The 26,524-nt window shown below is 39.2% G+C and overlaps 2 protein-coding genes across 4 annotated transcripts in view; one reads left to right on the forward strand and one right to left on the reverse strand.

Annotated features, from left to right (window-relative positions):
- Positions 1-13,855, forward strand: part of tmc6b (transmembrane channel-like 6b) — a 19,526-nt gene extending 5,671 nt beyond the window's left edge. For 2 of the 3 annotated variants that reach the window (XM_030134792.1, XM_030134803.1), the window contains exons 2-21: positions 381-557; positions 1,713-1,840; positions 1,974-2,138; positions 2,886-3,050; positions 3,150-3,258; positions 3,356-3,440; positions 4,605-4,862; positions 7,735-7,949; positions 8,098-8,242; positions 8,441-8,596; positions 10,020-10,198; positions 10,302-10,392; positions 10,542-10,639; positions 10,729-10,824; positions 10,916-10,991; positions 11,680-11,813; positions 12,149-12,325; positions 13,078-13,156; positions 13,254-13,340; positions 13,430-13,855. In XM_030134792.1, coding sequence (XP_029990652.1) covers positions 502-557; positions 1,713-1,840; positions 1,974-2,138; positions 2,886-3,050; positions 3,150-3,258; positions 3,356-3,440; positions 4,605-4,862; positions 7,735-7,949; positions 8,098-8,242; positions 8,441-8,596; positions 10,020-10,198; positions 10,302-10,392; positions 10,542-10,639; positions 10,729-10,824; positions 10,916-10,991; positions 11,680-11,813; positions 12,149-12,325; positions 13,078-13,156; positions 13,254-13,340; positions 13,430-13,444 — 2,514 coding nt within the window. In that variant the 5' untranslated portion in view covers positions 381-501 and the 3' untranslated portion in view covers positions 13,445-13,855. The remainder of the gene's footprint in view (positions 1-380; positions 558-1,712; positions 1,841-1,973; positions 2,139-2,885; positions 3,051-3,149; positions 3,259-3,355; positions 3,441-4,604; positions 4,863-7,734; positions 7,950-8,097; positions 8,243-8,440; positions 8,597-10,019; positions 10,199-10,301; positions 10,393-10,541; positions 10,640-10,728; positions 10,825-10,915; positions 10,992-11,679; positions 11,814-12,148; positions 12,326-13,077; positions 13,157-13,253; positions 13,341-13,429) is intronic. The other variant, XM_030134812.1, reaches the window with a different exon arrangement.
- notum1b (notum, palmitoleoyl-protein carboxylesterase b) lies at positions 13,686-24,233 on the reverse strand. Its single transcript, XM_030134843.1, has 11 exons — positions 23,550-24,233; positions 22,082-22,134; positions 21,894-21,989; positions 19,996-20,056; positions 19,768-19,826; positions 17,879-17,981; positions 17,598-17,789; positions 16,595-16,692; positions 16,358-16,505; positions 16,232-16,279; positions 13,686-15,053 (listed from the first exon to the last, which is right to left on the reverse strand). The coding sequence occupies exons 1-11, from the start codon at positions 23,906-23,908 to the stop codon at positions 14,711-14,713; spliced, it is 1,560 nt and encodes a 519-aa protein (XP_029990703.1). The 5' UTR covers positions 23,909-24,233; the 3' UTR covers positions 13,686-14,710.
- Between the last annotated feature and the right edge of the window lie 2,291 nt (positions 24,234-26,524).

The raw sequence follows: 26,524 nt of genomic DNA on the forward strand, positions 1-26,524 counted from the left end.
TTTCCTAATCTTGTGTACTTGATAAAGTGAGGGATATTGTAAAAACTGGTTACCATATTTTTTTTGTGTTATAATTGACATTTTCTTGCCAGTTGAAGGCGCAGTGCATATGATCAGGATGGTATCGCCCAAGCCTCGTTTTGAGCAAGAAGAAAACCCTGCTTTTCTAGACATACATCATTGTTTGATACACAAAAAAATTTAACCTCTAGCAGCAGACCTCTAGGTTAGTGTCCCCTTCTTTAGGGTTAAATGTGAATTGGACAAGTACAAACAAGTGTGTTCAAATTCACAGGAAGTGTGCTGGAATTCCTTCTCTTACCTTTGACTCACTCCAGGCTCCACCCTCTTCTATTTTTTCTCCTCCTCTCTTCTTTCAGACTTGGGTAATAAACACCATGGTGGGAGTGGAGTGCAGGTCTGAGCAGGTGAGGGTGTGATCCCTCTGCAACTGGTCGACGAACACCCTGGCAGCCAGACAGATCAGAACGGAGAGGAAAAATGGCTCGGATTGTTAACTTTGACCTGCGTTATCCGTTAATGGAAGCTGGACTGGAGTAAGTGTCCACATGAATTCAGTCTGTATTTACTGTGCAGGGCTGGTTTAATGATTGAAGCTGTCAGTTTAACCGAGACTAATGTACATCAAGGCCATGAGATGAACAGAGTAGAAGCAAAATAGACGAACAGAGTAGAAGCAAAATCAGGAGCAAAGACAACAGGCTTCATTTGGCGCTTTGATGTCTTCCATAGAGTTCGAACAGGAAGGTAGATTACAATGCAGAGTGTTTCCTAGTTTTTTGTGTGCGTTTTAATCACATGACCTACTTCCACTCTAATATGTGAGGGTGCAGTTTGTCCTCATGACAGTGAATGTTTTCATTTAGAAACTAGCGCAGTCACATCATTAAATTCAAGCTGAAAATTAACTGTCAAACCATTAAGTGTCATTCGCAATTTTGTTGTCTTTTCTGTACCACTATTATAATTATAATATTTAAATAATACACATAAACTGTTTTGTTTCCTGTGAACATGTACAGAAAATGCAATTTCTCTTTTTCTTCTTTACTAGTAAGATCAAGTGCCTTTAGATAAACACAAATTCTTCGCTCAGTTACCATTAGACCATAGCTGATGAAGGGGGCTCAGTAAGATTACATTATATAAGTACCAGTCAAGTCCTAAATGACAGAAATATTGATATAAATATGACATTTCTGCTTTATCCAGCTGTCTAGAAACAGACAACAATCATGCAAAATAATTGCAGTCAGCTCAAATAACAGTAATAATCAGACAATTACATAATAGTAACAGGCCATTTTAAAATAGAACAGACTTACTTCGCTTCTATGTGTCTGTTTCTGTGTTATGTGTGTAGATGTGCTAAGTCAAGGGAAACTGAACTCACAGTGTTTTCTCCTGTTTTGTATGTTTAAAGTAGAAACACCCAGACTAGTTCACTGAGTTTGTACATCTAGATAGCACAGGAAGTGGGTCTTAGAGTCAATGGAAGGGAGAGAGTTTTCCTTTGCTGTTTGGTTGTAGTCCCCGAGGAAACGCTGAGTCAAAGGGTCATCGTGTTTTATCTGTAGTTGTTGCAGAGCACTCTGGATCTGTTCTGAAGAGTGTCTTTGAGACAGTCCAGATTGCCTTTGTGGGCCTTTATCTGTAGTATCCATGATCATGTTCATGTGTCCTTTTCGTAGAAGTCCAGTGGATGAGGAGGGTGTTCATGACTCGTTCAACCAGCTGATAGCGGAGCAGAGTCAGAATGGAGGACTTGATGCGCTTGAGCTGCAGGAACTACAGAGAGAACTGGATGAGGAGGGTCGAGGTATTTCTTTCTTTCATTGCACTTTCACATTAATTTGTGTTGTAATCATTTGGTTTTAGCATCAAGAAATGTGTTTACACGTTGTTACCTCCGCTTTACAAGTAGTCATATGTGAATTTCCCCTCCCCTACAGACAATGTGGCCTATCTGTCCAGCCCTGGACATGACTATGGTAGGAGGCAGGAGCGATGGGAAGCGGAAAGAGAGGATGATGGAAGACAGACGGACTCCCTTGCCGGTGAACGTTGGTCTTCAGCCACACTAAAGATTCTGTCCTCTATGCCGAGTCGCACCATTGGTGAGTGCTGTAAAAACCCAATGAACATGAAGCAAAGTGTTACAAGGCCTCCTTTCTTGGTGATTATTTCTACAGGTCTGCTTAGTGTTGGTTCATATTTTTGGGACAAAATCTGTCTGCATACAAAATACTCTGTCTGCAGGGTATGTATTAGTGCCTTAAAATACCGTACTCCTCTAACCACCACAGAAAAACCAACACATAATGTGCAGTGTTAAAAAGAGCTGTGCTATTAACCTGACCACTTAACCTGTACTCATGCTGTTCTGCACAGCTGTTGTGAGACCAAATAAAATGTCACTTGGGCAAAGTTTCATGAGGAAGTACTTTTTCTGTCATCTTCCTGTCAGTGATGATGACAGTCAGGTGTTTCAGTGTGTCGGGGAAGACCGAGAGAGCTGTTTTGTAATCTCTTTAGCTCTGCCAAATTACATATCTCCTGATTTGCTTTTACACTAGAAAAATAATTTGTAAGAAACACTATTTTTCTTTACTTCCCTCGGTTTGGAAAAAAAAAAAAAAATTGAATCCATACAGTAGTGAAAATTAGCATTATAATATGCCTTTTTTCTTGCTTTAGTGTGCAAGTAGTAACCAGAATTTAAAATATGTACCCTATGTATGCCCCATGAAATTATACATTTATTTGATTTTGTCTGCTGATACAACACAAAGGTTGAGGATAATTTCAAGTACTTTGAAGGACGTTGATGAGCTCTGAAAAGTCTGCTTCTTTTTTTCTGGCAGGACGCAGCAGAGGAGCCATCATCTCACAGTACTACAACAGAACTATGCAGCTTCGAAGACGCAGACAGAGCAGACCCTCCATCCGAGACTTCTCTCGCTCTGCCAGACCGAGCATACGAGGCTACGGCATGGAGGGGGACACTACAGACTCAGAGGGCGCTGAGCGTGAGCACAATAACATGTCAAATTAGCAATATTAACACTCACATTAAACATGGGTGTTTGTTTGCGACATATGCCACATTGCTCTTGTGCGTTTCTTAGTGAGGAAGAGGGAACATCTGGTGAACAATCTGCAGAATCTGTCGGTGAGTGACAGAGTCAGGATGCTCCGGGGGATGCCACTCAGCGTGGCAGAGAAGAGTGAACTCAGGTACATGTGGTTCTGATCCTAAAATATATGATGATATCCTGATATTCACTGTGTGTTGTGTGTGTTTCATTCTGAAGTTTTGTTCATTTGTCTTCAGGATGCAAGCAATGCAAAAGGAGCAACGTAGACACTCCGGTCGCCAGATCCCCTGTTGCAGTCGACTCAAATATTACATCATTATTGTGAGTCTCAAGTGCCTATAGTAACACAACCTGTTCTCCTTTCTTTACTTTATGTGATTTTTTTACATGCATAACACGAAGCCCTATATCTTCTAATAGAGATATTTACTGTTCCCCAGAGAGTATATTTGCAGCATCCTCTGATACTAAAGTGAGACTAAAAACTAAAATATGATTTTTGAGAGGTAAACTGAGTTGTGACATTGTGATAAAGCACAAAACACATAGGAAGTGATAAATACATGAAAAATCAATAAAACCATATAAAAGCAACTGTTTTAAAATCACTTTGAGCTGTCACGCACTGATGTTGATTTAGTTAACTGTTTCAGATCACTCCAAGTCATAAAATTTGTATAAAAAAGTGGCTGTTAATGCCACTAATCAGAGGTATGTGGTCATGTATCCTTCAGTGGAAGACCGATAAACCTTGCTCATTTAATGGGCCAAATCAAAGCCATTGCATTAGCAGCAATTTTGAGCTTGAAACTAGGTAATAAAGTATGCAAGCTAACTAGAGCTACAGTTCATAAAACCAAAAATTGTGATTTATAGTGGCTAATGGATAGGGATGAGCAGGAGCATGCTAATTGTTAAAGCAGTGGTGAAAAGTGTCCTTTGGCAATTTAGGAAAGCGAATATGCAGTGATGAAAAATCCCGTGTATGCAGCCATCAGTTGTCTAGACATGGTGACCACATGGTTTTGTAAGAAATGTATGTAATCATTCCTCATATGATAACATGGACGCTAAAACTTCCAAACACCCACACATTTTCAAAAAATACATGACTATTCCTCTTTAAGGCTGTGTTTCCTGTAGGTGTTATCAAGCCAAAGTAATTGCTCCATTTATGACTGAGTCTGAGTCATGGATTTCAGGCTGACAGAAGTTAAATCTGTGTGCCATGAAGAAAAAAGGGAAGCTGTGGAGTAAAGATGCTTGTGTTTGTCTCACCATCTATTTTAAGTACACCCATCATAAGATCTGTTCTACAGTACAATTTTTGTGTTAAATTTCATGCACACACAATTTATTTATGCAGAATATTGAAATATCTAGATATTATACTTCATGCAGTAGTTGAACAAACTGTGTTCCATCTGTCCCTGTTTTAAGATAAACATCTTGTAGTTAGACTAGTGTTGTTTTTCTCTGTTTCAGGCTGTGAGGCAGAGTTGGTACAGCTGGCTGTCCTTCATACACTCCCTCCAGCTGTGGCAGGTGGCCCTCAAGAGAGTGAGCGGGCGTTTCGGCACGGGTGTCCTCTCATACTTCCTCTTCCTCAAGACCCTACTCTTTTTCAACCTCTTCCTCTTCCTGGTGACGGGGGCGTTCTTGGTGCTGCCACAAGCGGTGCACCCTCCTCTGTTTTCTCAAGGGAGACCCTCCTTCTCTGGACTGGAGCTCCTCACCGGAGCGGTAAGCTGTGTCACACAATTACATGATATTTCATAACATCTTACACGCTATGAAACCTCAGGTTTTAGAAAAGAATAACCACATCCTCAGAGTAGGATCATGTAAACATGTATGATAAGCTCTTGACCTCAAACTTGTCATATTCAGATTGATAAAATCACATAAAATGTGCTTTACATATGCTGCTATGCTTATTTCTATTTTCTGATCCGACCCAGAGAATCATCATGAACAAATGAAAGAATCCTGCTGTTGTCCTGAAGTCAGTCTGATTCACTTCTTTATACCAGAAATGAGTGTTTTCTTTATTCTAATGGCCCAACAACAATATCAGTGGTTTCATATTATTCTTTTTTTAAATACAGTAGAAATCCCTTAGAGAGCACAAGTGTCTGCCAAGGCAACATACCATCTCCACTGATCACACTGGATTTATAGAGGTTTGCTTATTTGGCATTCTGTAAGGTAATGGACCAATGACATCTTAGAAATTAAAGATAGCTGTGTACAAAAAACTTAAGGTTATAGTGATTTTTTTTGTTGTTTTTTTTGGAAAATTGTCCACTGTAACCTCTACCTTCAACCTTTGCTTAACTAATGGCCCTAGATCTTGACACTGTAGATGTATCGCATACTGTGATTGAATTATGAATGTTTTCAAATATATACTATGTGTTGTCCATGTGGGTCAAACTGATCCACTTGTCTGATCATGACTATGCTTTATAAACAGTCACATCAGTCATGTGGATCACTTTAACCCCAATGACAAGTCAACCATTGGGAAGAAAATGCAATGTTAAGTTTTATTTGTTTTAGTTGTACAAGGTAGAGCAACATAAAAGTACAGTTTTTAAACTCTGAATCCTGAGGAAATCAAACATCTTATTCTCCTTCATCTTTGTTGTGTTTATAATGAGCAGACATATTCAGGGTTTTCCTTTGGTTGCGGAGGGATTATGTGCTCGTACAGGTTTTATTATTGTTATGTGATTCAAAAACTCATTTTTGCAAACCTGTATTATTACATTTGTAAAATGGCTGAAAAGAAACAAATTTGTTCAACACAGTCTTCTACTTTTATAATTTTTTATAAATGATAGACAACTCCCACTTTAAGAAAAGGTCTATTACCAAAAAAAAACAAAAAAACCCCCACTTACGCTGCTGCACCTAAACCTTATGATGGTAGGGAAATCCCTGAAATTTCTTGCACAGTCTTTATGTAAAGATACAACAAAAAAATACATATCTTCAGTATTAAAACTGTAAAATAGCAGACCTGAATAGTATCTAAAGGCAAAAGTCACTTCTAAGTGCAACCTTACCTCCGTTAGTATGTGTTGAACTCTCTTGGTTTTACTGTTTTGAAAGTTTTCTCCATGATGTGGTATATTTTTCCAAGCTTAGTGTGCTGGTTTTTACATATTTCCTGTATATTTCAGTTGTATCTAGATGGACTGCGAACTACATATGTACTGTCATTATAACTAAAATTATTACCTACTAAAACCACAACCCTAATAGTGGCCTTAGACTTTTTGCACAGTACTCTAAAATAAGAGCATAAACAAAAGCATAACAACATAAGTAGGTCATCTGTTTCTATACTATAGAGTACATGAACTTAGTCTCAGTAGTTGACACTAATTCATCTGATATGAAGGAAAAGTCTGTGTTATCTAAAATCCACCCAAGGAGGAGGATTTCATCCTCTGGCTTTTACATCCCTACTTCTGCTCAATGAATTTCATCCTCGGGGGGCGGGGCGGGGGCAATCAGCCAATTGAAATAACAGGCAGGTTGTGACTGAGTTTTCTTACACGTATATCCAAGATGACTGGAAATAACTTTCACCTGAACTGAACTGTTGGCAGTCTCAGAATTCGCGAACGTCACCATGCACTGGGGCGCCGTAAGGGGGATGGTGAACGTGACAAATTCATAGGGCCCAGCATTTGTGGGGGGCCCATAGAGCAGTGTAGGGGGTCCAGTGGATACAGGTTAGAGGTTGTGAAAATTTCGTTTAAGATCCGCTGTATAATAGAGGAATAGAACCCAGGAGTTAGACGCTGAAAGTTTGTAGTTTCACTTTTGTTTCACACCAGCGTTAGTTACATTAGTTATGGACCACACCCCCACATATATAACTGCCCCCCCCCCCACTCTGACCTAAAAAAAAACCCCACCCCCCCTTCATTTTTTTTTTTTTTTTTGACAAATTGCACCCTGGTGACACGGTTACATGTTTTGTGTTCAATGAGCTCTAACTTTTTACATATATAACCTATATCAATGTGTGTTACATATTTCAGTAGGTGTTTGTAAGTACTTCAAGATAGTAAGGATAATGATTGCATAAAATAAAATCTTTGATCAAAAATATTTTAAAATGTGCTTAGTAACACGGTTTCATCAAAATGTCACTGATTTTGACAAGGTTTATGCCAAAGTGCTTAACATGTGGTTTCCATTGGAAATTGAGTTAGATTTGCCTATGACGTGTTAAATAACATATTAAGCTATGCTAATGTCAAAATTTAGGAAAATACAGTATATTGGAAACTTTTGGATACAGATTTATAGTGACGCAGTTTCAATTCTTGATCCTTATGATGTAAGGCCCAATGTGTCTAGAAAACAAGCCAAATATTTTTAATGCATGCGTTTACTATACATCACCATAATAAGCTAACAAATGAGAGCGTACAGAATAGGATAAGAGACGACGCTTAGATTTTTCTCATAGATGTGCGTGTTCCTTTGACCTGACCCAACAGTATAAAACCTTGGATCCTAGTTTCATGGAGATGCTGTTACAGGCACCACCTAGAGATGGCTACTATTAAGCTGACTATGTTTTCTTCCTCAGGGTTATTTCTCAGACTCAGTAATGTACTATGGGTACTACTCCAACTACACACTGCGAAAGAGCTGCAGGGTTGACACTGGAGGGCAGAACATGTCGATATCAAACGGAACCGGGATGGACTGCCCATCAAAACGCCACTCTTACAACATGCCAATGGCCTACTTCTTCACCATAGGAGTGTCCTTCTTCATCACAGGCATCATCCTCGTCTACAGGTATACAGCATCTTTGAAACTTGCACCTGCTAATGTGAATGTTCCCCCAAACTTACATCCATCTGACCATCATAGTGTGTTTTAAAATCACTGTCATCCAAAAAAATTTCACATATTCTGATGCATGTTTATGTTTTTTTTCCAATAGCATGTCAAAGTCATTTGGTCAGAGCTTCAGAATTGACAAGTCTCACAGTATTTTGGCCATGAAGGTGTTTTGCTCCTGGGACTTCAAGGTCCTCAAGAAATCCTCTGTCAAACTCATGTCAGAAAATATCTGCACCCAGCTTAAGGTACATGCACACTCATAACCTTACATAAGCATGTTCCCAGCCTATTTCTATCTGCGCTCACATACAGTAATTGGCAGACAGGAATGTGATGATGCATTCTTTTCCTTTTTTTTATCCTTCTGTTTGTCCCTCCTTCACAATATGCCTTCTGTCTGCCTCCCTAATGCCTCTCACTGATTTCTCTCTCTCTTTCTCTAGGAGCTGCTGGCAGAGGTGAATCATAAACATGTAAAGAACACTGTGTGCCAGAAGCTGTGGAGACTGACAGTTCATGGCATAGCCTGGACTATCTGCATTGCAAGCACCACTGGCTGTGTGATCGGCATTTACTACTTCTCTGAACACATGCACCAGGTGAGACAAGACGAGGTGTTTCTAGGGTCACCAGGTACATTTTTTTCTCGGTTTTCAATCCTAATGTGTCTTTAAACAGCCATTCATACATAAATGTCCACTGATAATTGCAAATATACCAGAGACACTGAACTAGTTTTGCTCAAGGGCCACTTCTGCAAAATGAAAAGACAAGAGATCAGTTATTGCAACACCTTTATTCATTAAAAATTAGTAATCATGAAAAGGCTTGTCACTCATCTTTGAAATTATTTCTTTTTAAATGAACTGACTTCATCGCATCACTTATCAATCAAATTGCCTTGAAACTGCGGCTAAGTGATTACATTTTAATTATGAAAGAAACAGTAAAACAAACAAAAGTTTGCAGAGTCAGTGTATTTTCAATGGTAAATAATTAAAATTACAGAATATTCACCAGAACAATATTATTAACTTGGAACTTTTAATAAAACAGTACTATCTTCACCTAACTCATTTGGTCCAGACTTTAAGAAGGACACCTCCCCAGACTAAATTATGTCGTCTCAGTCCATATCAAACCATGGACAGTGCTATTTGGATGGTTCACACTTACAGAGTAATTAGAGAAAATTACACAAGGTTATCCTTAGCATTAAAGAAAATTAACAGAACAAACAAAACGGAGACAGAAGGATTGACAACACTGACATCAAACACACTCTTGTCTATAAACCAATCAGGTATTTACATTGTTCAGACCACTCCAAAAATTTACAGTATGAAAGGAAAACTAAACTGAGGAAATGTACACAAGGTAGAAGGTCAGGCCAATACAGTTAATGTAGTTTGGAGCAGACAAAAGGTGATTGATTAACTAGTACCATCCAGCCTCACCCCCAAAAATACTGACAAAGAAAACACATTATGTAAGTGTGAAATTTACTACTTTCAATTTATTTAAAACCAGGTTGAATCTTGAAATGAACACTAAGCCTACGTTATGCATACCTTACTGAGTCTCAACCACAGAACATCAATCAATCAATAAATGGTGGCATGAACATCACATTAAGTGGTAAAAAAATAAAACAAATAAATGTAGAGTGATCTTCACCTCTGTGGATTATCTTGCCTCACAGTCAGTATTTCCAGTTAGGAAGCCTAATAACCACTATTGGCCATAATGTCCGCTAATGAGGGGAAATATCCTATCAGGATTTATCTCTACGATATAATAAAAACAGGAAATCTTGGCAAGCCTTCAAATACATGCACATAACACCCAAAAACAAATCAAGAAAAATTGTACCATATTCTATATTCCATGATATTAAAACCCCTATATGTAAAACAGAATAACAAAACCAAAATACAGTATATTAGCTACTGCCATTAAGATGTAACTTGCACAATCTGAGCTCTCTGTTACTCTTTGACCCTTATTCTCTGTCTCCAATAGAACCTGCGGCTCTTCTCTCGTAACACCCATCAGAACCCCCTGTTGAAGGAGGCCAGTATGCTGGCTCTCCCTGTTGTGGTGTCCGTCATCAACCTGCTGCTGCCCGGCCTGTTCAACGCTGCCGCCTGGATGGAGGACTATGATTCTCCCTCTGTGCGCACATACGTTGCTATCGGCCGGTATGAACAGTGATGCTATGTTAGAAGATACAGTTCATGTTTTAGTACCAGAATGTGCAGAACTAATGGAGTCATTTGATACTGTCTTTGCTGATGTTTTTAGAAACTTGATGTTGAAAGTGAGTGTACTGGGAGTCCTCTGTTATCACTGGCTTGGTCGGGTGGCCGCTGACCCTGCAAGTATCAACCTGACAGTGAGATGAATATTTAGCATTACTTCCACTTTTCAGTGTTGTGATTTATTGGATAACTTCAATGTAACAAAGCACAGAGAATAAGGTTTTCTGATATTTTAGTCTGAGTTTTTATTAAAATTACTCCCTTTTTGTTACATGGCCTTCAGTGCTGGGAGGACTTTGTAGGCCAGGAGCTGTATCGATTCCTCATCATGGACTTCATTTTCACTCTTCTAGACACCTTGTTTGGAGAGTTTCTCTGGAGGTCAGTCACTCAAATTCTAAACGTAGTCCCTTATGTTATTCTTTCATATTCCTCTTTAATCATCTAATTCCATCTCGTGCTGCCTGAAGGTTGTTTTCTGAGAAGGGGCTGAAGAGAAGGAGAAGACCAGTGTTTGATATTGCCAGGAATGTTCTGGACCTCATCTATGGACAGACTTTGGCCTGGTACATAACTGACGGCCAAGATATCTGCAGTCATGTTTCAGTAAACAGTTTCTAATTAATGACAGCTTGTTTTGTTTTGTTTTCATTTCAGGCTAGGGGTTCTCTTCACTCCTCTTCTGCCTGCAGTGCAGATCCTTAAACTCCTGCTGCTCTTCTATATTAAAAAGGTACTGTGAACAGAAGTGAAAGTGTCTGGACCAGCACAATATTGAGCTTTTCCATCTGTACCTCTGCATCAGTGTTGAGCTGGTTTGTACTTGATGACAGGGGTAAATAGGTTTGGTTTTAATAGATCACAGCATAGCGTTTGATTTTTGGTTGTATTTAGATCAGATTGCAGCCTTGAAGGACAAACCCTATTTTTTAAAATTAAAATATGTCATGTCTACTGAGTTTTTGGAAACACTGTAACAGAAATCCTCAACTCCAGGTCTGATTATGACACAATAAAAACAGCTTTATTAATCCCACTAGGGGCAATCTGTTGGGAGCAGCTTATTCTAACTGGAAAAAATATCTCTTAGAAACAAAGCTAAGTTGGATAAACTTAGTACAGATCAGATAATGAATGCAGAAGAGTCAGCAGTGGAGTTGCAGATGGAATTAAGGATCTAGAATTGCAGTTAGGTTTACAAACAGGTAAAACAAAAAAGTACTGATGGAACATAATCACTTCCAGCGACACATAAAGTTAAAATACATGTACACACATTAATCGTACACACTTTTTACTTTAATAGATTTCTCCAGGAGGTTGATCCAGCAGCCATGTATCAGATCATTGTTGATGTCCTTTGTTCATCACCTTGGATGTTGTGACTTACTTGTGTCTTTTTTTTCCCTTCTTCGTTGCAGGGCAGTGTGATGATGAACTGTCAGGCCCCCAGGAAGCCGTACAGGGTCAGTCAGATGACCACCATCTTCATCACTCTCCTCTGTATCCCATCCTTCATCGGTGCCTCTGTTTGTGTCACGTACACCATGTGGAGGTACATGTATGCAGTTTTTGGGGTTTTTTTTACACGTCTTGATGAGTCACTCCATCTAAATCAAATTATATAGTAAAATGGCTTGATGCACCCTTGCTCTTTCATGCTAGAACCTATTTGTGAAAATAGTAAATCAGCTATCATCATTTGTTTTGTACATTAGGATACTTTGAGTGAACAAAGTGCCATGAAAATCTTGACTGATTCTTCATACTGGTCCAGACAATTAGTATTTAGAGCAGTACAACAGATGCTAATGTAGTCCTCTTTTCTTGTCACCTGTATGTCTAGAAGCATTAACATAAAAAGTCTCATCATCTTTCTTCTGTCTTTAGCATCACACCATCCTCATCATGCGGCCCGTTCCGTCAGCTCAAAACCATGTTTCAGGCGGGAAAGCGATGGGTTGAAGAGCTTGAAAAAGATAATCCCAGCCTGTCCATGTTGGCCAGAGCTCATGCCTACCTAGTGGAAAATCCTTTTTTCCTGTTTGTGGGAGCAGGAATCTTTCTGTGAGAGCACACATATATGCACACATGAACAAGGAGGGCAAACCATTCATGTTCATGCATTCAATAATCTGAGTTTTAGGCTTTAAAATGTCCCTATTATAAAACTGCATCAACCACTGTCTTATTCTTAGATGTGGTTTTGAATTGAAAACACAGTAAGAATACTACAAAATGAAACCATTATGGGATCAATAACCACTAATGCAGTGTGGTCAGAATATAGGAGCATTAGATACTACACCCAGTTAATGTGTCACAATATAGAGAAAATGCCTCCATATTTTGACACATTAGCACAGAAGCTACTGCTAGAAGTGATGCTTGCTCAAGAACAGCTGATTTTAATATTTATCTGAAGTCTGTTAAAAATAAATGCATGTGAAGCCTGCTGTACTGTATCTTGTGCAAGATAAGGCTCAAAGTAGGAACTTTGGATGAGTCACCTATGAGATACACTCGAAAGTGTACACACATTCACACTCTTCTGTACTCACTTCTACGTAGACATGTTCAGTTATTGGGAGGGAAAAATGATTAATTTTAAAGTTAATTCTGGGACTTTCCTTCTTACCTTTTGCAGTGTTTTTTCTACTTTTGATGTCAATAGGTCTGAAAAACTATTCACAATGGACTTTAAATGGTCTTAAAAGTCCTAAGCTGAATTTATCAAAACCTGCAGAAACCCTGAGGTAGAAACACTTGCATTCCTATAGAGGTCAGTGTTGTCTTGACTTTTGTTTTGTGTCTGTTAGGATCGTCATCTATTTCCACAGTCAGGTGGTGGACGGCCAGAGGAAGATCATCAGCTTACTGCAGGAGCAGATAGAAAACGTAAACTACAAAGCACTCAGCTTCATCTTTTCTTTGAGCAGTACTTAAACATCCAAAGTCCTGAACGGTCTTCATTTGCTGACATTTTCCCAAACAGGAGGGAGAGGATAAGAAGTTCCTGATCACTCGCCTCCAGTCGATCCATGAGCAGAAACGAACACCGACTCGAAGACTCACCAGTCAGGTTGGTGTTAAGTGCTTTGTCTCTTCTCATGGGGAATGCTGAGTTTGTTCTTATCAGTATATTTACCTCCTTTGTTTCTTCTTCTCTAGGATTCTACCTGTTGAGCTGCCAACATCTCCATCTCAAGTAGACACACACCTACTGGTTAAGACATTTTCAACCAGTAAACAGACTTGCAACACGTGTAGTGTTTATAGATGAAATAGCTGATCTTTAGGAAATTTAATGTACAAAAAAACAAAACAAGAGCAGCACATGTTGAGAAATCTCAAAGCTGATCTGTCAGTTTTAATAGATTTCAATCATCTCTTAGTGGCACTTTCATATCAACTGTGAACAGTTTTATAGTCTACAATGTGTTGAATTTTTTAAAATAATTTTTATCATTGTGTATATTGTACATAAACCTTGAATGTTGTGGGGTTGTGTATGATAATATGGTCTGTTCTCCTGTTTTTTCTTTTTAAGGATGACTATTGTGATACTTTTATAAATTAAATTATGTTTTGTTTTCATGTCACTCATCTATTATTTATTAGTTTTCATGTCAGTTGTAGCCACTGATTCTAAAACATGCACTAGACAATCTGACAGCCTGATGGACAGTACAGGCATAATATGCTTGTTTGCATACAGATATTTTTTACAGACATGCACAAATATAAGTGACAGTGTTACAGCGACTAAATGTATTCAATTGTGACATATAAAAGATATCTTGAGTAAAAAAATAAATATAGGACCATTTCAGAGTGGCTTGAAAAGCAAAGTAAATATCTTACGCTTTGTACCTTTTTATTAGTAAATATTACCCATTAAATTATAAATTTTCCGTGTGAGAAAAAGCAGCATATTTGGTGAAAAGTTGAAACAGCAGCACCGTAGATCATATGAATATGATACTGAAAGTTGACAGAAGAGAGTGTCAAACCCTGACAAAACAAGGTGGGAGGGTATTTTTTGTTGTTTTCAATCTCTACTTTTCCATTAGAACGATTATCACCATGATAGACTTAAGTGGATAATTATTATACAGTACGGTACACATTTAAAGTATGTACTCACAACTGACTTCCTCTGTGTGTACACCTTACAATAATAGCATATCTATGTATATATATATATCTGTCTATATGTTCAAACAAGGAGTGAGGATCTCCACATGTGTATAAACCTATGGTTTTTATCTCAACATCTTTAAAACTCATCAGGCACTTGGGATCAGTTGTCCACTTTTTCAGACACTGACAGTTTTGTTTTGCCGCTGATGAATGACATCAGTTTTCTCATTTTGAGTCCTGTTTTTTCTCCAGCACAATTGTGTCACAGCAGTTTTACACTATTGTCACTGCTGTACTGTCAAATGTGAGTCAGTTGCCGTTATTGAGCATACCCAGAAGCCTCCTGGGGTCCATACCCTGCTGCTGGGCCATCTTCTGCACATCGAAGCCCATGTGCTTCAGAAACTGGATGACGCTCATTTCCTGCCCCGTCACCTGGTCACGGATGGTTGGACAGGACGGGTTACAGTGTGGCCACGGGCAACTATCCACCAAATGCATGGGGCAGCCCCTTGTAGGTGGAGTCTTGTGCTTTTGGTGGTTGTGGTTGCCGTGGCTACCATTGACATTGTAGTTGTCTTGCAGACTGCGGTCCCAGCAGTGCAGGGCTCTGGGTAAGGATGTCCCTTTGACCTGAATGTCCATCCAGTAGCTGCAGAAAGAAGACAACACACACTTGTGGGTATCACACTAGGGCAGTGGTTCTCAGTCTTTTTTTGTTGGGCCCCCTTTTGGAGGATGAAAAATGTCCAGGCCCCCCTCAACCCCAACAACATTGTAACAGTGGCGCAATTATAACTTCTATTGAAAGAAACATCAATATTGTAATAATACTTTTTGCTTTTCCTTGAATAATTTGTTGTGCAAATTAAAAATAATTTTGATTTTTGCTTGAACAATACAAACAAACTCAACAAGACTGCTCCCTTAGACAATATTTTTCCAAATAAAAACAAGAAATGCACAATTATCTTACAACTACAACAAAGTTACTTTTTTTTTTTTTTTTTTTTTTTAGAACAAACAATGAATTTTGGTACCAGATGAACATTTTAACAAGCAGCTGCAATAAGCCCATTTACATTGTACATCTCAGGACATTAAAGTGCAAGCTGTACAAAAACAGAAACCTTGCACATTTTTCTTTTCTAGTAAAACCCTTGTCCATTCTCCAAACCTAAACTCTTTGTCTAGTCTAGTGACGGATCACCATGGCAGCAGATTTGTTTGCTGTACTTCACTAAAATAAGTCTAGGGTCCTTCAACACTAAAACATTAGTTCCACCTGCTACATGCTCTAACCTGGAGAAAAACAAAAAAAACACCCAGGAGTGATTCCCCACCCTCCTTGGCAAGCCTTCGCACCGCCCCTAAGGGGCCCGCCCCACAGTTTGAGAAACACTGCACTGGAGAAAGTAAGCAGCTAATCTCAACTAATGGGCCTCAGAGCGCCATCTATTGGACGACAGAGCCAGCTGTAATATTTAAACTTGCACAAGAATTCTCATAAATAAAATGTCAAATTAAAATGCAATAAACCAAAAGACCAACACCAATCACAAACACCGTCACTGAGGAAACATGAGTCTGGATACATTAAATCAGTGGTATCAAATATATGGCCCATGGGCCAAAACTGGCCCACCGAAGGGTCCAATAATTTTACACACAAAAATAATAATAATAATAATAATAATAATAATATATTTTTCAGTTTCAGATGTGTAAAATAATAACCCTGTTACTTCAGATCAGTATAGAGTCAGTAGTGGGCTGTTTACATAGTATGTTATTATGAAATATGTCATTTTAAACATTCCCTTTACTCACATTCTGGTGATGAGTTCATGTGATAGACAGGCTGGAGAGAACATCGCCCTACATCCAAAACATACAATTCGTCAAAACAGGACTTTTAATAGCAGTGTATTGTGTGTGTGTCTCTCTCTCTCTTACGGTACGTCCTGCAGCGTGCTCCTCAGCTCCTGTCCCAGGTTTTGTATGTACCTCCACTGTCCCTCGTGGACGGGTTGTCCCATCAGGTGGACGTTATCGACAGTCAGCTGGGCTTCATCAAACAGCCACTGCACCACGAACACCGGGCCTGGACAGAACAGAGGACGCCCCGCAGCTTTAAAAACAACCTCTGTTCATTAAGTACAATGGGTCAAACTGATAGAGCTGTTCACTCACTGTTTAACGTGGGGTAAACTTTATATCCAAAGAAACAGTTCCACTCCTCTCCCACATGAGCCTGTCTGCAGCTTTCTGGCACCAATCCACCCCAGTACCTGAAAAACAATCACAGATCAATACAACCTACAGTTAGTTTTATACTTCTGCTTCACCTCAGAGGACAATAATGCACTTTAAAATCTTTTTCCTGTCCAATGAAAACCACATATCTACAAATATACTGATTCTTAGTATTGTGATAAACTTACAGATTAAGTATTCCCTTCAATTATGTTCAATATATTTGATGCCTTATTATACCATTGGTGTTCATTTCTGTACATGTGACACCTACTGCCCTTTCTGTTTGTCCTGAAAGGGGAATTCCTCCTCTATGGCTGTTTCATAGCATAAGGTTTCTTTGGATCTATGTGCAGAGAACATCATGATATACTGTACAGCCCACTGATGCAAATTTATGAGTGTTGATATTGGGCTGTAAGAAAAAACCTGACTTGACTTGACTTTATGGCCTAAGGAAATTCTCCTACATCTCTGACTTTTGGAAATTAATGTTTGAGTAACTGGAAAATGCATCAAATGTCACATAACTGAAAACAGGCCTGTTGTTTTAGGATAAATGGTTCTCACAGAACAGTGACACTACAAACATGTTATGATCTTATAGAATAATTTTGTCTGTTTACTATAGATAACATTACCAATGGTAGCTCAAACCTTAAACATCTACAGTACAGCAGTAAAATGCAATATAAATATTAACATAGGAATACAATGAATCTAAAAGCAGATAGGGACCTTTTTATAGTGACTTTTCATAAGTTAAGAACATTTCATTGTTATTACTTTACATATTTTTACCAAAGTAGGGTTGTGAATGCAGAACCTTTAAATATAGTGACGTATTTTCACAATGTGATAGTTATACTTTTACTCAAGTAAAATATCTGAATGCTTCTTGTCTTCTCTCTCTTGAACAGAATCTTTTCTTTTTTCTAACCTGATGCCTCTCTTTATGGCCTCAGTGGGGGCACAGCTGATTGTATCCAGACAGTCAGTGAACTTGTACTGCTTGTTGTCCAGGAACCATCCAGAGTCGGCCAAACCGCGGACCTGTACCCCTCTGTAGCCCTGAGACTCCAGCTGCTCGGCTACGTGGTCCACATTTAGCAGGACGCCTGTGCCTCCAGCACTAGTGAGGCAAAAGTGGGGGTCAAGGTGTGAACATTTTAAAGAGCTTTTATTCAAACATATGCAGATACACTTGTGCACTGAACTGACCTGCTTCCTGCCAGAAGGAGAACTCTGGCATTGTCCAGACCTTTTGTCAGGAGCTCATTCACCACCTCCCGAATGATCAGAGAGCCCATGAAAGCATAGTCACCTGAAAATAATAATAGTCATTCAATATCAAGCACCAATGAATAATAGGAAACATGCATATGATACACTAAGATCTCTATGACAAGATCTGTTTCTGTTCCCTCAGACACTTTAGAGCAGGGGTGTCAAACTCATTTTGGTTCAGGGGCCATATTCAGCCCAATTTGATCTCAAGCGGGCCAGACCAGTAAAATAATGACTTAATAACTTATAAATAAGGACAAATCCAAGTTTTTCTCTTTTTTTTTAGTACAAAAAAAACAAATTCTGAAAATATTTACATTTTACAAAAAAGATGTGAATAACCTGAAAAAACAGAAATTTCATTTGAAAAATTAGTGCAGTTTGAACAATATTATGCCTCGACTTATTATTTATACATGTACATTATGCACAATGTTACATAAACATTTGGTAACAGGCAGAATATTGTTAAAATTTTGGAGTTTGGAACTAAAATTTGAACAATTTCTACACTATTACATCTCTTATTATTAATACAACTACAGATCACAGTGGATACATAAATGCACAAAACACTTAGTAACAGGCAGAATATTGTTAAAATTGCACATTTCGGGTTGTTCATCTTTGTTTTTATTTATGTATTTATTTGCATTTTATTGTGAAAAAATAGTTTTGTAAATGTAAATATTTTCACAGTGTAATGTTATTTTTTTCACTTAGATCTTTTCCACATAATTTTTCCCAAAGAAGATTTGTAGTTGTCATTATTTATGGGTTATTGTGTTGTTATTTTTACTGTAGATCACGTTGGTCTGTATGTGGAACCTGAACCAAAATGATTTTGACAATCTTGACTGTTCAGGTTCATTTTTAAACTTTCATCCTGCGGGCCAGAATGGAACCTTTGGCGGGCCAGATCTGGCCCCCGGGCTGCATGTTTGACACCTGTGCTTTAGAGGAATGTAGTTGTAGTGTAACGTGAATATACTACAGTTATATCTGCAATGTCTATAATACCTCATATAATACAATATAATATCTACAATTAAAAGGCCTTTAGACATAAGTTAACTCAAGGAGACGTTTGTGAGTTGAGTATTTAATACGTAGCATTTGAAGGCTAAACTTATTTAGACAACTTAATGTTATTTACAGTTTAATCTTTAGCAGTGCATCATATTCTATAAGATCATCACGTGTTTGTGGTGTTACTGTCCTGCGAGAACCACATTTCTAAGAGCTCAGAAAAACAGACCTGTTTTCATTTTAGTCACAATGGACTTTCTCGCCTTTCCAAGGTTTTTAAAGAGCTCATTTATCTTAAGAAAACTAAGAATTTCACTTAAAACACTTAAAGGTTTAGTGTTTTCAGTGACATCTAGTGGTGAAGTTGCCAATTGCAACCAACTGAATATCCCCAGTCCCTCATCTACCAGAAACATGGGAGTCCCTCATTATGATGGAGTATTAACTCTGGTTCCCACTCTAATGTAATAGGTAACAAAAGCATAATTATATATATTACATTTCATTTCTGAAGTTAGATCCTCAGAGATCCCCATAAATCTTACAAAATACACATTTAATTTTGATACATGCTTTTCACTGGTCAGGAAGGAAATAAAAGCCTGTAATCTGAAAAATAACTAAGACTTCCAAACAAAGATCGAGGAATAAAATCTGATTTATTTGCCTCAGAATTATAAAGATATAAAATACAAGTCACTCAAATCTGTAATATTTTAGGGTAAATTATGTCACAACTGTATAAAACTATAGTCAGCTCAAGTGGTGAGAGTCAATTTTTTTTAGTGTCTTACTATGTTCTGTCTTCGGTGTTGCTCCACTCCACACATCACTGGAGCAGTATGGGATGAACCTATACAGGAAAGACAACACTTTTAGGAGAAACTAGGTCTATAAAACAGACACCTCAAACGGAGGTTTCAGTTTTTGTGCATGTTTACTCTACATACAGAATGGACTTAAAGTATGAGTGTTACTGTATGAGTGCATTAAACATTAGGGGAAGGACAGACAGTTCTTACACCATGTTGGCATTCCACCAGTGAGGATTTTCTTCTGGCTGAGGAGACAAAATTCCAGTTCCTGTGCAAGAAGGAAAAACAAGAAACCAAGGAGAAAAGATTAGACATGTCATCACTGTCAGGACAAACGTCCTCATGAATGTAAAAGACGAAGAGACACAGTCACACCAGAGGCTGGACGGGATTAAATGATGATTCAGGGAGCCATGTAAAATTCACAGACTTGATGTATATGTGTGTTTTGATATATGTTACAGCGTGCATGCTTGTGTTTTCCCTGAGGCAAATAAGTCATTAACTTTCCTTGCTTTGCTCAGCAATTACATTCATGCAGCAAAGAGGCCTGCGGCAGCTGCAGTGGCCACCGGTGTAAAGTCCACACAGACACGGTGGTGGATGGAGACACATAAACAAACAAGGGGTTCCCTGATGGCCGAGAGGAAAGAACCAGAGTTTGACTTTGAAAGATTAATGCAAACTCAGCTCAAGAGCAAACGCAAACATTTCTATGAAACTCTTTCATTCACCAGGAAGTTTTTTCCGTCTGACGAAAGCAAAAGGTCTGTGAGGCTGCAAAGACGTTTTTACCAAATCTTTGCGAACTGTGTAACGCCTTTCAGTGGGGGAAAGTAACTAATTACTTCTACTCAAGTAAAAATTTATAGTACTGACATTTCATGCGGTTTTATACTTTTGCTCCTCTGCGTTTACAGTACCACCTTTATTTGTCAGCTTCATTTACTTTTAAGATGAAGATTTGACATCATGGATAAAGTAAAAACAATACTTTTTTTTTTGGCTTTTGACATCTTCCAAAAAGTAATACATTCAGTTCACATTTCACATGTCTTTGAATTGTTAACAGTACAGCCAAATAGTGCTTTTCCCTCTAAACTCCCCACATGGTTTCATTTCAATAAATGTTCAAATCATCCAATATCTCACCAAAAAATCAAATATTAGAGGAAACATTCAAAGTGAAAACAGATTTGTGTATCAGAGCTGTGTTTTTTCTTCTTTCCTCTCCCATTAATCATGTGATGAGGACTCACATTTATCTAATGTCTCTGTTCTTAAAACTGGATATAAAGTACTTCAAACCAGCTCCACTTCAGCAGAAACAACAGTAACATGCTGCAATAACACTGAGGCTCACTATAAATAATGTAATGATGATACTTGGCCTATAATAATAATATATGAAACTGGGGAGCAAACCAGTACTTTTACTAAAAAACATATTACTTAAGTGGATTTTTTTAGACTAACAGAAATAACATTGAAGCTTATATAAACAAATCTGGCAGGGTGTGACTATTTGATTCTTCACAAAGGGGAAAATTATGTGAATATCAGTAGTTTGTTTGGAACTTAAATGACAACTAATGTACAGATAAAAACTGCTGAGTCAAATATTAAATGTATGTGCTAGATTTAGTAGAACAGCATAGTATTCATACTATAGCTCACAGGTCTAGGTTTTGATTATCTGGATACTGATGTGGATCTCGATTTTCGGCATTTACTTTCGTACTGACTAACATTGATGTAACTGAGCCCATACGAGTGAAATGGAAGAGAAAACGACAAGTGTTTTTACATTACAATGTCTGTATTTTTACTAAAGGATTTAAGTCCTTTAAACCAGGGGTCACCAACCCTGGTCCTCGAGAGCTACTATCCTGCATGGTTTAGATGTATCCCTCTTCCAACACACCCGATTCAAGTGATAAACCCATCATCAAGCTCTGCAAAAGCCTGATAACGACCGTCAGGTGTGCTGGAAGAGGGAAACATCTAAAACATGCAGGATAGTGGCTCTCGAGGACCAGGATTGGTGGCCCCTGCGCTACATGAATATATTTTGTCAGTGTAGAAAATAACATATATCTTGTCACCTGTTTTGGTTGCTGGCCACTTGGTGGAGCTCATCAGTCTCCTCATGGTCTCATACCTGCTGTCACAGGTCTGTCTGTTGAAGCAGTACCATCCACCTGACCAATACACATACACACACACACATGCACTTATTAACAGGTGACCCAGTAGTGTTCCGCTATGTTGAACCTACATGCTGGTTCCTCACCTTCTAAAAACAGCAGCCACCTCTTACTGCCTTTAGATTCCTTGATGTAGTACCTGCATGAAAAACAAAAGGGTTGTGAATGCTTTACTGTGTGTTGTGAGTGTGTTTCAGTTTACATATGCATATGAAGCTCAGTAGAATGGGTACTTGTCACCTTTAATCCCCACATGTAAGATTTGGCTCTGATGGCTCTGCCGCAAAACCCCTGCAGGAGCCTGTTTAGAGACTTTCAGAGCTAATGGGTTGAATAACATACTCATCACACTCACATAGGCCTGACAGCATGCTGGCACCAGGCTCCTACTGAGTGTGTATCACCCTCAAGTTTAAGAGTTTAGAGTCTAAACTAATGAGTATTTTCACTGTCAGTCATTCCCTCTATTACTCAGATATGGACCAGTGTTTACCAAAGCTTAACAGGATGTGATCCAATGTATTGTTTGGCTTAAAACCCAAGTCATTGAAGAGAAAACAAAATAATTCACATTCTTGCTCATCTTTTTACTCTTAGACCAATCATAAAAATAGTTGACAATTCATTTAATAGCCTACAACTAATCGATTAATGGTTGCATCTTTATATTTCATGTAGACCTGTACTGTTTTCAAGGGAATAGTGAACATGTACTCATTGTTTCTGTCTGCACTCTAAAACATCTTGACATTTATACATGGTGAACTGCTGGGACTGGTTCCATACACGTGACCTTTTGACTCATTGCAGCTGAAACGGACAGGTGTTATTACTTGAATCCACCATGGCTGCATTCCATGTAGCAGGCGCATCAGTTTGTACAGTTTTGCTTTGTATATGCTGGTTCACTGGCGTGGCTTTCTGGGACATCAACATGGAGCAGATTGATCATCAATGTTATTAGGATCATCTGTGTTTTCCTGCTGAGACAAGCCAGAATGTCTGGCGTGGAGTAAAAAAAAAAAAAAAACAACTCTACTGACATCCTACAAATAACAGTCTGCGCGCAAATCTGTCAGAACTTGAACACCTGCCTGCAGAACTGTTTCACCAAAAGACGGCCAAAAACCTTCTGAAGAAACATGCATTTACTTTTTCTTGCAAACATTTTCATACCAAGTTTTTATTTTTGCTGAAAAGCTTAGTCTACACAGTCTTGGTCTATCCCATTGATAGTCATGAGATGAAAGGCGTTTGGTTCTCTGTCGGGTGCGCGCATTGTTGCTCTCCCTCTCTCACTTATGGCACTCAGCGGCAGCGCGCAATGCCTTCTCTCTGATCTGGCCCTTTGATCCATTTTGGTCACATCCGGAGTGACAAGGGAATGAAGGGCAGGCAACGAAATGCCAGAGTCACACAAATTGGATGTTTAGTGAAGCAGAGCGAGCCCGAGCCTCTGCGTAATATGGATCTAAGCTCATGTAGGCTACAAAATGATGACAGGGGTTTTAAGAAGTCAGATTTCAGACGTTAAAAGCAGCACATCACACTCACCCAGCTGGTGACCCGTCATTACAAGTCACAGATTCATTCTTCAAAAAGTGCAGCTTCATGTCTTGGTCCAGTTTCTGCGCAGAGCACGGGTACAGCGACTGCGCCAATTTCTTGATCTGGACCATGAAGTCGTCTATGTTGCCCTCTACGGCTGTAAAGTCTAAAGGGAAGCTCTCCGCTCCTTCCATCCGCTCCCTGTACGTCAAAGCCTGCTGCACACGCCGAGACTGCGCCCGGCCGCCCCGCACTCTCCTCACCTCCACCGGCGCACTCAGGTGGATGAAGAGCAGCAGCACACAGGAGCGCACCGCGGACACACCGGCCCAGCCTCTCACTGCACCGCGGCTCTGCATTTTCATTCGGTTGGAAAACAGCTCTCAAATATCAGCGATGCTTGTGAATAAAACCAGCATGTCCTACAAGGCGTTAGAAACCTGGAAAGTTCTATGAAAGCAGGAAAACTCTTGGAAACGACTACTTGTGTAAAATAAACGGAAGAGATGCAGGTCATCCATAATGATATAAGGGATGGCCAGATTTATCCCGAATGCACGTGCTGATCCAACATCATTTCAGACATAAAGTCATGTGCAGTCCACCCGGTAAACGCGTCATTACGCGCGCGTATTGAAGTCCGTGGATTCAGTTTTACCGGAGTAGGAGTCGTGTTGGTTGTTGATTCAAGTCCTCAGTGACTGCGGACGAAGTGGGATTTTATTCCCTGTCCCCCCACCCCTCCTCCTCCTCCTGTTCCCTGCCCCGTGCTTCTCACTCCTGCGGGCCAATCGTTATTATCGTTGGCTGATGCTCCCCGCGGGGCGTCGGTCTCACACCAAGAGCGCGCGTATGTGCGGCACGCCCCTTCCTTCAGTGGGCTCTCTCATGCACCCAGTCCCTTTGAAGCTGTGTCATCATATGACCACGCAGCCTTTGAAGTGTGTTTGATTGAATGTGGTGTGTGAACGGAAAGTCGCAGTTGGACAGGTCACTGCTGCGGAGGGTCACACCGCGTCTCCAGAGTCCAACAACAACAACAACAACAACACACAGTCCGCAGAGATACTAAACCTCTGTGGCCTTAAAAACCAAACCACGTTTTCTTTTTGTGGTTGAGATCATTTTAATGAGATGAGTCCCTTCTGGAGAACTGAGGAAATGTGTGGTAGCGATAAGGTCACGGAAGGCTTTGAACCTGACTGTGGTATGCAGATGCAGTTCCACTTCCACTCAGTTAATAACCACACACGTCCACTGGTTAATACTGCAACTCTTGAAATAAAACGTCTGCTGCTTCAGATATTCTCCTCTTCATCCTTATGTGGAGTCAGATGTCATAGAAGACATAGAACAGCAAACAACATCCAAATGAAGCTCCCTGTGGTAAGATCTGCTCATGTTCTTACACTGATCTGAAAGGTCAAGGTGTTTGAGTGGAAACCCAGAGGATCATCCTGTGTGTGAATATTTCTCCACTGTTCCTTTACATATTCCATCCTCCTCATTATCCACAGAGATTATTTGAGGACATTTTTAGCACTCCTGTTGATATTAATTATTTTTGTTCTATTTTTCTTCTTTTATTGTCTCTTAATTGTAATTTTGATTCAGATTTCCAATAAAGTTAATGGTCAGTTGCTGGTTTTGGTTACATTTTATTTTGTTTATATTTACTGCAGTGATTTATGTGTTTGTCTTCGCTGTGTTTTTGACGTTACATTACTTTTTTGGATGCAACTCGTACCTCACACTTTGTGCTGAAATGAAATGTGCTGCATATGCAGATGCACCAAAGGTGTTGGCATGAATGAGGTGAAGTTGATGTAAACCATTCACATATATTTTGGAAATGTCCATAAATTACTGTGTTTTGGAAGATGATTGAGACGTACTGTACCATGTGTTGGGTTATTCAATTCCACTGATTCCTGATATTTAATATCTTTGTAATTTTCGGGACACTAGCATTCTGAAAAAGGATGAATATTTGGTTAAAATACTCTTAATAGCTGCAAAAAACTATAACAAGGAACTGGGGGAAGGCAACCATTCCATCAAAGGACCAGTAGATATCTAATGGAAAAATGAACACACAGACTGAGACTGCAAGAACCACAACTAGATAAAAAGTAGAATAAATGGGCTATATTTACACAAAATCAATAGACTGACTGTTGCAACCCAGGCACATTGTTTTCTTTTGTACTCTTGTTTTTTTGTGTCTTGTTTTGTTTTGCTTTTTTGGTTGTTGTTATAATTGTTGTCCATAAAACGCAAAAAAGATTTAAGTTTCAAAAAAGAAATGTACTGCATAAATACAGTAATGTCTGCAACTCCTCCTGCTATGAAATCAGTTGTCTGATTTGAATAGTTTATTTAGTTTTCATTACATATCACATTCTTAATCATTCTCAGTCATCAAACATTTTCTATGAAACCTGGAAACTTGTGGCACAGATGCTTTCTGTGTCTTTAAAGTCTGCCCTCCGTGTAGGCAGGTTTGAAGTTTCTAGCCTGCTGAGTGAGACAGGAAACTGATTGTTTGTTTGTTTGTTCAGACGGTGGCAATTTCCCCCAGAACTGAGAACTGTATTCACCTCTGTCTGTCTGTCTCTCCCAGGTGGACTGACACTTAAATATCGCAGAGTTGGTCCGTCAGTCGTATGCCCTTTGACCTCACACCTCTCCATCTGTTGGATTCATGTTGTCGGTCCAGTCTGATTCCAGCTTGGATCCAATTTGATTCTTGCCTTAAGAACACAGCCTTGACTCTCCACTTACAGGTCCATCATCCTGCATATGGTGCATATATCAAGTCGTCCATATGGCAAACAGATTGGAGATGCTGTTGCCAGCTTATAGACAGGATGTATCTTTTTCTCTTGAGGGGGTCACTGAACTTGAAATGCATGCTGTCAAAACTAGAAGGTGACTTTGGAGTATGTGTGTATTTGCTTTTAAAGACATTAAATCAAGAA

Source organism: Sphaeramia orbicularis, chromosome 1 (assembly GCF_902148855.1).
Source record: "Sphaeramia orbicularis chromosome 1, fSphaOr1.1, whole genome shotgun sequence".
NCBI classification, from domain to species: domain Eukaryota; kingdom Metazoa; phylum Chordata; class Actinopteri; order Kurtiformes; family Apogonidae; genus Sphaeramia; species Sphaeramia orbicularis.

What these genes read in the sequence shown, in the direction of transcription:
- notum1b (XM_030134843.1), bottom strand. Translation starts at nt 23,908, where the DNA reads ATGAAAATGCAGAGCCGCGGTGCAGTGAGAGGCTGGGCCGGTGTGTCC. An exon ending in CTCCTTCTGGCAGGAAGCAG is followed by an intron (nt 17,790 to 17,878) that starts GTCAGTTCAGTG and finishes TTGCCTCACTAG; the next exon opens with TGCTGGAGGCACAGGCGTCC. An exon ending in AGTTTACCCCACGTTAAACA is followed by an intron (nt 16,506 to 16,594) that starts GTGAGTGAACAG and finishes TGTTCTGTCCAG; the next exon opens with GCCCGGTGTTCGTGGTGCAG.